This window comes from Beta vulgaris, chromosome 5 (assembly GCF_026745355.1).
Source record: "Beta vulgaris subsp. vulgaris cultivar EL10 chromosome 5, EL10.2, whole genome shotgun sequence".
NCBI classification, from domain to species: Eukaryota; Viridiplantae; Streptophyta; class Magnoliopsida; order Caryophyllales; family Amaranthaceae; genus Beta; species Beta vulgaris.
In genome coordinates, this window is record NC_079206.1 from 1,559,653 (window position 1) to 1,570,538 (window position 10,886).

General features: G+C 34.6%; 1 protein-coding gene across 1 annotated transcript; it reads left to right on the forward strand.

The window, feature by feature from the left end:
* The first annotated feature begins 6,658 nt into the window (after positions 1-6,658).
* Positions 6,659-10,333, forward strand: LOC104892098 (hypothetical protein). Its single transcript, XM_010677926.4, has 3 exons — positions 6,659-6,837; positions 6,977-7,050; positions 9,422-10,333. Exons 1-3 carry the CDS (start codon positions 6,818-6,820, stop codon positions 10,093-10,095), a joined length of 768 nt encoding a protein of 255 aa, XP_010676228.2. The 5' UTR covers positions 6,659-6,817; the 3' UTR covers positions 10,096-10,333.
* The last annotated feature ends 553 nt before the right edge of the window (positions 10,334-10,886 follow it).

The following is a 10,886-nucleotide window of genomic DNA, read 5'->3' on the forward strand; positions in this document are numbered from 1 at the left end:
TTGATCTGCACCAGAAGCACATCAAGGATTAATAATTGGTCTTACTTATGATCAACACATGTTCTTCCGGCAATGTGGAGTATCTTTGTAAATGAGTTCCCTAAAAGAAAGATGCATCTTGTTGTTGGTATGACCGTATGAATAGTACGTACATTAAATCATTTTGAAATATCATGGGGAGTATTACACCTAACTTGACCCATTTTTAACCTACATTTTTCATTAAATCAACTCAATCTTCAATTCGACTTGTTATTGACCCGACATGGTAACAACCTGTATCTTTATTAACATCAATTGATTTTTATTTGACCAACTGACGAAAGTTTGAAATTCCATAAAAAGAATTCTTCTAATATAAAATTTCATAAAAAGAATTCTGTTAGTGTTCTACTCTAAAAGTATAAATTTCATCGACATATAACCATTGGGATAAAATACAATAATATTACTAATAATTAGATAACCGAAAGAGTTTTCAGTTTAAATCTTATAATAATCGTGTTAATGAAATAACTGTATTTATTTCACTATTTTAGAATTTGGATGACAAGATTAAACCAAACCCAAACTAAGAAAACCCAAAATTGAAACCACTGGGAAAATGATAAGAGCATGAATGACCCAATATGTACTAATATTTGAACTTTGAACAGCTACAACATACTCCCTCTGTTTTTTTTTTTATCTTTCTCACTTGGAATCTTGACACTATTCATGCATAGAGAGAATCTTCTCAAATGTTCTCAATTTATAAGAAAAAACATAGTCATGTGGGGTCTTGTTTGATTCGTCTCAATTAGTACTTTATTAATATTCAATCGTTATAATTTTTACTAATATATAATGAAAAATATTTAAGTTTTAAAACGTGCATTGGAAGACGTGCACAGAAAAGTAGGAACGATAAAAAAAAAAAACAGAAGGAGTACTTGGTTTGACATATGACATGATTTGATATGAACCCAAACATAACCCATACTCAAAATGACCCAAAATAAACTTGAATTGTCACTGTAACGACATACTCTATAGTTGATTCAACCCAAACTTGATCCATCCATTCAGTTTTTTTTTTCGCAAATTTTTGCTTTTATTAACTTTTCCTCCAAATTTTGGACTCTTATTTAGGGATGAAAGTTATTCGGATAAAATTCAAAATCCAATCCATTCCAATCCAATCCGAATTTGCAATATGGATCGGATTGAAACTGTGTTCGGATTTGGTTTGGATTGAGATTCTTTGAAAAATTGGATTAAGGGTAATTGGATCCAAAAATCCAACATAACCGAATAGTAAAATGTATTGTATTATGTATCTAAATTGGACTTAAGTGCTTAAATGTTTTTTTTTTGAAAAAAAGCCTAGTACATAGCCTAATAGGCGTAGCACTTCAAACGTTCCCCTAAAATCCTAACAACACTCAATTTCTCATTCCTAAATCTATTAGGCTGTTATTGTGCTTAATTTATAATCGAAAAACTAGAGTTATGAAAAAAATCGGATTTTCGGATCGGATCCCATCTTGAATATAAAAATTAGGATTGGATTGGATCAGATTCAAACAATTAGTTTGGATTCAGATTGGAAAACTGAAATTCAAATTTTGTTCGGATTGGATTAGACCCTAATCCAAATCGTTCACCGAACTTTCACCCCTATTCTCCACCTGCCCACTTTCTTTTTCATTTGTTTGTTAAACCCTCTATAATAGGAGCAAAGGTTTTTGGAGGGCATGCAGGCTAATTTATGACTAATGAGTGAGGCTACTTTGCTAAGGTCTTGTTTGGTTGACAAAACAAATCATGGGAAGTGCAAATTCCTAGGAAGTAGAAGTATATGAAGTTGTTTGGTTGACAAAACCATGGGAATTTGCACTTCCTAGGAAGTTCTACTTCCTCCAAAATGGAGGAAGTTACTTACCTAGGTCCCCCTAGGTAAGTAGAGCTTCCATAGGAAGTTCTACTTCCCATTGTCAACCAAACACAATTTTACACTTCCTAGGAATTTCTAATACATGGGAAAAATAACTTTCTAGGAAGTATGACTTCCCATATACAGCCAAACAAGGCCTAAATTTTAGTTAGCTTAATATTTGTAACCTGATTCTAGTCAAAGTACTTTTATATCTTTACGTTATGTGAAGTTTAATTACTATCCTCGTATCTTTTGTTTAACTTACTTTACTATACCTCCGTTTTCTTTACTTGCTACATTTTAAACAATCCGACTTGCGTGGACCCGGTGCACACTAAAAATAGTGTGGACCAGGCCCAGGCACGTGACACTATATCACTTTAACATACACTATATTATTTTAACATACACTATATCACTTTAACACACACTATATCACTTTAACATACACTATATCATTGTAACATACACTATATTATTTTAACACACACTAAATCACTTTAACATACACTATATCACTTTAACATACATTATATCATTGTGTGCCTATATCACTTTAACATACACTATATCATTGTAACATACACTATATTATTTTAACACACACTAAATCACTTTAACATACACTATATCACTTTAACATACATTATATCATTGTAACACACACTGTATCATTTTAACACACACTATATCACTTTAACACACACTATATCACTTTAACATACACTATATCATTTTAACATACACTATATCACTGTAGCATACACTATATCATTTTAATATACACTATATCATTTTAACATACACTACATCATTTTAACATACACTATATCATATCAATATACACTATCATAAAATCACGTGATATGGATCGGGTGCACACTAATTAGTGTGCACCGGGTTCATATTAGTTTTAGTTAAAAATAGATGTATGTCTTGTTTTACTTATCATATTCCTTTATGGTAACCATGTTCCAAAGTAAAGTAACAACATTCTTTGTTCAAAAAAGAAAAAAGTATTAATATTCTCTTTTATTTTTGTCTATCTTTCTATTTAAAACTCCCAAATATTTAACTACTTTTCACAAAATCATGACCTCGCCACACTTTTGATCCTCTCTTGACTTAGTCTCCCTTAACTTCCCTTTCATTAAAGAAAGTGAATCTTTCTTATACTTTCTTCGTTTTATAATATTTGCAACGTAGAAATGTGCACAAGGAATAAGCTAGGATGGGAGAAAGATAATGAAGTTATACGCCAAAAATGTTAATGTTGCAAGTAATAGAAAACTTTTTTGAATAGGAAATGTTGCAAGTACTAAAAAAACCCGGAGAAGTATATACTTATCCTGTTTTTTCATTTATGATCTCCTCATCAAGACCACAAATTGACGTCATTGACAATTTCTTGGTGGAGTCTCTAAAAACTTCACCAAATAAAGACATGTTCGTAATTTTATAAGATGAAGAAGTAAGTTGTCATTAAATTAAATGCAACCAACTTAATACCAAACAAAGTTAAGTTGGTATCGAGTTAAATTGGTTTTAGTACCAAATTTTACGTAGTATCACATCTTAAAAATTTGGTACCAAATTCTAACTTGTTAGTCAGTACCAACTTGACTTTATTTTCGTATTAACTTAGCTACTCAGGCTATGTTTAGTTCACCTGAAATTTTTTGATCTGAACTTATTTTTTCTGATCTGATCTGATCTGATCTGATCTGAACTGATCTGATCTGAACTGATCTGATTACAAGATCTTATCTTTTAGATTTTTCTCAATATATAAGAAAAAATATAGTCATGTGGGGTCTTGTTTGATTCGTCTCAATGAGTACTTTATTAATATTCAATTATTATAATTTTTACTAATATGTAATGAAAGATATGATGATTTTTAAATATAAGCATGATTTGAACTGATCTGATCTGAACTTATTTTTTCTGATCTGATCTGATCTGATTAGATCTGAAATAAGCAAATATAAGATGAACTGAACATCGCCTCAGTGCGTGTCCTTATTAGAATCTTTGAAGACTCCAATCAAGTCGGTATACATTAATATTAACTTGTGTTAGAACTTAAAAGTAGTGACTAGTGGTGCTAAAATGAAGATTACAATCAAATAAAACAAATTCAAGGTTACATTCAGACATAGGACTTCCAGTGATGTGACTGTCCTTTCAATATCACTTGATGAAATGTTGAAGTAATGAAGGGGATAGATAGAAAGATAGAAAGATAGAAGGAATGAGACAATGCATGTCATGATTGTATTATCTTTTGTTAAAAAGTGAAGAATACCAAGTTTCTTACTCAAGTATTTGCTGTAGATGGAGACAATTGATAGATGAGAATTGAAAAACGTCTCCTTCTATGAAAAACTATTCACAGATCTTAAATTTGTAAAAGCTTCTTACTTCCTCCGTTTTTTTAGATGTTACGCTTTCTATTTTAGGAAGTTTTAAATTAGATGTTACACTTTTATTTTGGGTAATAACTTCTCTCTATTTCTCTCCTATCACATGTTCACATGGGACCCTTTTGTTTTTCATTCTCTCTATCTCTCTCCTTTCCAAAAATTACCTAGAAGTCCGTGATTTAAAAAGTGTAATATCGAAAAAAAACCGGAGGAAGTATATAAAAATATTTCAACCTTCTTAATATTTGATACAGTTTTAACTATACAAACTATTCAGATAACTTATATTTGAACATATTTTTATACTAATATAGAAGTATAATAATTATTGATAATCAAAAATACAAATTATTGAAGTAGTGCATTATCATGTATAAAAGTTAACATGTTGCGTGTATTTATAAAAGGATAAGGTACTTAGTTTTCTTACACCCCTTTTGTCCACATTTTGTATTTATCAGGAAAAAAAAAATACAACTTTCTCTTTCCTCTAATTTAAAAATACCCTATCAATTCCTATCAATTCTACTTTTTAAATATATAACATTTGATAAGCATACTATAATTATCATTTAAACTATGCGTCATAACTGATTGTCGTCATCGCTAGAAATGTTTCGGGAGATTAATATGACCGAGCCCAGAAAAGTCCAAAAATTATCTCAAAACAACCAAAATTGAATGTTATAATACACGCTTTCAGACTTTCTCCGAGGCTTGAACTCCAGAAGTCAAGGGATGCGTCTTAGGGACATGGGAGGTCGTTAGAAAGGACTCTCAAGGATTGGAACGGATATATGCATGCTTTCACGTTTATTTCGTAGCAATTTTAGGTTGCACGAGAAATGAAAAAATGGGAAATTTAGATGTTTCAAATGCTACCAAACACCCGTAATACGTTACAAGTCATGTCGGCACCCCTAGAAAGATTTCCGGAGATAAATATGACGGGGTCCGGAAGAGTCCAAAAATGCCCCCCAAAGCAGCCAAAATTGAAGGTTATAAATACACGCTTTCGGACTTTCTCATGACTTGGGCTCCGGACGCCATGGGTTGCCTCCTAATGACATGGGAGGTCATTTGGGGTGACTCTCATGGCTTGAAACGAATATATGAATGCTTTCACGTTCATTTCGGAAAAGTTTTGGGTTGCACGAGAAATGAATCAATGGGGTATTTAGAGCTTTTTGCGTCAATGATGCAAATGGTACCAAGCGCGGGGATACGTTAAGAGTCATATCAGCAGTCAAGGAAGATTTCAGGAGAAAATATGATCGTCCTCGTGGAGTCCAAAAATGCCCCTAAAACAGCCAAAATTTAAGATATATAATACACGCTTTCAGACTTTCCCGATGCCCGGGCACCGGACTCCATGGGATGCCTGCTAGGGACATGGGTGGTCATTAGAACAGACTCACATGGCTTGGAACGGATATATGAATGCTTTCACGGTCATTTCAGGACAATTTTAGGTTGCACGAGAAATAAATAAATAGGGCATTTAGAGACTTTTTGAGGCAACGCAAATGGTATCAAGCACCCGTGCCACGTTATAAGTCATGCCGGCACCCATAAGAAGACTTCAAAAGAAAAATATGACTGGCTCCAAAGGAGTCCAAAAATGCCATCAAAACAGCCAAAATTGAAAGTTATAATGAACGATTTCAGACTTTCTCGATGATTGGGCTCCGGACACCATGGGATGCTTTCTAGGGACATGGGAGGTCATTATAAAGGACTCACATGGCTTGGAATAGATACATGAATGATTTCACGATCATTTCGGGAAAATTTTGGGTAGGACGAGAAATAAATAATAAATGTGGAACTTAGAGGCTTTTTGAGGTAACGCAAATGGTACCAAGCACCCGTAATACGTTACAAGTCATGTTGGCACCCCTAGAAAAGTTTCGGGAGAAAAATATGACGGGGTCCGGAAGAGTCCAAAAATGCCCCCAAAACACACAAGATTGAAGATTATAATACACGCTTTCTGATTTTCTCATGACTTGGGCTCTGGACGCCATGGGGTACCTCCTAGTGACATGGGAGGTCATTCGAGATGACACTCATGGCTTGAAACGAATATATGAATGTTTTCACGTTCATTTCAGAGAAGTTTTGGATTGCACGAGAAATAATTAAATGGGAAATTTAGAACTTTTCACGTCAATAACGCAGATGGTACCAAGGACTCGGGTTACGTTAAGAGTCATTTTGGCACATGAAAAAAGGTGAAGAAAATATAATCGTCCCGTGGAGTTCCAAAATTCCCCTAAAACAACCAAAAATTGAAGGTATAATATACCATCCTTGTCTATTCCCCCGAAAAACATAAAACGCGCTTACTTATTGTTGCATAAAACTTCTACTGGTTACTGCCACCGCCATTTTTGTTGATAACCCAGAAACCCCATTTTCTTACACATTAAGGAATACATCAACAGACCCAAAAAAGATTCACAGATCAAAAATGGGTCTGCTTTCTAACAGGTATTCTAAAATTTGAAACATGGATCTTCTTAATTTTGTTGCTTGTTTTCGTTACATCTTACAATCATATGCATCAATCCAATTTCTAATTTTGTCAAAGTTTGCATTTTTTGGCACTAATTATTAAATTTTCAAACAGGATTGATCGGAACAGCCTTAAACCTGGGGATCATATCTACTCTTGGAGGGCTGCTTATGTTTACGCCCATCATGGTATTCTTTGTTTGCTCGTTTTGGGATTTAATATGATTTTAGTACAATTTTGAGATTTTTTTGGGTTTTTTTTTTTTTTTTAATGTTTTATTTTCTGATATTTGATGATTGTGGTTGTTTAATTTTAAAATTTATGAACATTTGTTATTGTTTTTTTCTTAGCGCTTTCATGTAATTTGATGTTGTGTTTTTTGTTTTGGGTTTTGAGTGGGGAGGATTTATTTTTGAATTTACTCTCCTTCTAATTATTTGAAGTTGCAGAAAGTTTGTAACTGGATTAAGGTTAGTTGATCAAAGGGATTAATGCAGCAAAGTTGTGTCGAATTCAAATTAATATACGGGGAATTGGAAGGATAATTGTTAAGCCCCGTTCTTTTGGATCGAGAGAAACTAAACTTAATTGAACTGAACTGAATTTTGAAAATAAGTCCAAAAGAACAGGGCCTAAGTCTTAGGTCTAGTTCCTTGTTTAGATTACTTAACTAAGGTTGGTGTCGAGAATCAAGGCAGTTGAAGAAACCATGTTCATTGTAATTGTCATAGGCTCATAGGCAGATCTGCTCTTTTGATATATATAGGGACTCTTAAATCGGGTTTCTTCTGAGGAACTTGATATTGCTTTTTAAATAGTACTTCTATTGAACTTACTTCTACTAGTTAGTTTTAAACTTACTTCCAGTGTATGACTTGGTTGCAGATGACTGACATTGTGACATGTACTTCTATCGTTATTTCGTATCAGTTTTTTTTCAAAATTTCTAGCCTCTTGCAAAGGCTATTGCTTGTGCAGGCTAGTTGCAAATGCAATATATCTTAGGGTGGGATATTTGACTGTATTAACATTAGTTGGGACTTGGGATTGAGGAGTAGTGGTGGTATTTTGTTGTCCCTTATTTGGCTTACTTTTTTGGGGGTGCTTGTCACTTTCTCTTATCTGTTATAGTATTTATCTCTTCTGTCTTAAAGTCAAGTGTATGCTGGGATGGAATCTTATGTTTGAGTATGTCATACATGACGATCCTCTTAGAAGTATATTCCTTTTTTCTTTCTTCTCCAAAAGGTTGTTATTTGCTTTCTCTTTTAACTCTCAGTAGAAGAGAATGGAGACGGAAAATCTATGTGGATGACTACATGAGGTAGAATCGTGACTTATGCAACCAACTCCATCCTATTAGGATTAAGTCTTTTGTATTGTTGTCCTTGTTAGTAGGCTATGAATGAATTAGCTTGAACTGGTGTGTATATGGTTTAGCAGAAGTCTTATCATCATCAAATCCCCACGCAATCTATATGCTTGTTGTCCGTGTATTTTGAGGCAAGGGTGACTGAACAACTTACAGACTTGTACTGGACAAGTACTGAAATACTGAACCACTCACAAGACAACTGCATAAAATCATTCTGCTGTACTAAACTAATTATGTAAGGATGCGTAGTCATAGACGACAAATAAAGACTTGCATTTATATATGAAAGTAATGTGATGTTTATATTAGCAACCTTTGCGGTGTTATACCCCCTCCAATATACCCTGATTTTAGATGTTGGTACGGTAATCATATTTGTGCTACAAGTCATAAGTTTATGAATTATGATGAGTTGTATTTGTCCATAAGACACGTAATCTTTTGAATCCAGCTTTTAGAAATTGTTGCTATTGCTGGGTATCAAAAAACTTTACCAGGCTTTTCAAGACTTAAAACTCTTGTAGAATTGCAGATCCTGGTGACTGTGGCCTTGTTAAATGTATCCTTAATTACCGGTCTTTTTGTGCAGTTATGTGTAGTTTGGCACCTGGCTTACCAGTGAAGCATTTAAAAGTTATATGATTACGGTAGTGTCACCCTGAATTTTAAGTTTTAGATAGAAATTTATGACTCTAAATCATATGTAAAAATTGAGGCTAAGTATATCAGTTAAGTAATTGATTATTTATGAGAGACTCCGATTAGTTGATTTAGGCCTTCTTCTTTTGGACTTAAATTCAGTTCACTTTAGTTCAACTAGTTTCCTCTGACAGTTTCAGTTTGATTCTATTCGATTCAGTTTAGTTAATTTCAGTTCGAAAGAACATGGCCTTACTCATTGACAGAATATATGCGTCTTATACTAGTTAGGAAAACAAAGAAAATGAATAGCCAAAAACAATGATCAATTTCATAGGAACTTGAGATTTCTTTTCTTTTCATGTTAGAAATAGATTATTTTATATGTGCTCTCTAATCTCGTGAGGTGCTAACTGGATTTCCAGCTTTACAAGCTAATCAAGGTCATTTGTAATGGCTTTGTAATCTTTCTTCTTCACTTGCCATTTGCAGGAAACTTGACTTGTCATAAGACTCTTAACTCATTTCGTTATTAATGAATGTAGGTATATATGTTGGGGACAATAAAGTGATCCACTTCACTAGACGTGGACAAGAAGTAGGAACAGGGACTGTTTTGGATATCCTGTTAGTAAGCTCAGGACCTACTCGCTCTTATGTACCATGCTCTACTTGTATTCCTCCTGAAGAAGGGCATGGGGTTGTCTCGTCATGTCTAGATTGCTTTCTTGCGGGTGGCATCTTGTATAGGTTTGAATACAATGTCAACCCCTCCCTTTTTGTAGCAAAACTGCGTGGTGGGACGTGCACTCTTGCAGCATCAGATCCTGCCGAAACTGTGGTGCACCGAGCAAAATTTCTTCTCAACAATGGCTTTGGCTTCTACAATGTCTTCAAGAACAACTGTGAGGATTTCACTATATACTGCAAAACAGGGCTCGTAGTGGTTGACCAAGTTACTATGGGTCAAAGTGGGCAAGCAGTATCATTAATCGGGGGTCCGATTGCAGCTGTTCTTTCCACACCCTTGCGATTTTTAACGACCAACCCCTATGGGATGGCTGTAGTTGCCGTGGGTGTATACTGTACAAGCAGAGTTGCCGCTGATATTGGCATGAGGAAGGATGTTATGAAGTTGGAGGTTGAAGATTTAACTAGACGGCTAACTCTGGGTGCATTTCAGGCGCTCAGCCCAGAGCTTCCAGGCCCTATCAGCTAGTGTGCTTTTTGATCTGGTGGTTATGTTTGAAAATGTGGGTTTCGTTTTAACTTCTAACAATCTTCAGTTTTTAATGTGTATTTGGTACCCTGATAATTTACTCCCTTGTGAACAACTTATTTGTCACTGTTGTGTGAGGACGTCGAGAAGTAGGTTGTGGACTGTGGTTTAATGGAAACGACCTAATGGTACTCTTTACTATTGTATGTTGTACCCGATCCGAAAGACACTTTTGGTATCCCTGTGATTGTCTATTTGTCTATATGAATTTGCTGCTCTTTTCACAAAGAAAGGTGTGTGAGAACATTGCGCAAGAATTTTCTGTAGGTCCTTGCGGCGAGTAAAGAAATGCGTCACTTGGCATATGGAGGCTTTTGGACTGTAGACGTACTCTGTGTCTGTGTATACTATATTGGAATGGGGGTAAAGAAGAGTGGAATATATGTCAACAAAGAAAAGGGAGCGAACAAATTGGCAATGTATTCATCGACTCATCGTTGGTTAGCTTCTCAAATATGTTTAGTGCACCAGTTATCTATCGTAGGACCACAAGAACCCGATACACGAGGGCGTCAAACTCCTCCCCAACATCTTGCAACCTCTATCTTGCCTCAATCACAAGGATTCTAACTTCATAGTTAGGCTTACCATGGAATAATCAAAAGTCGAAACTTTTTAGAGCATCACCATAGTTGGGATATAGCAAAATTTTATAGTTTGAATCGAATAAATATTACCTAGCTGATTGGTACAAGCAGCTTAGTTACAACATTGACATATTCATATTACAT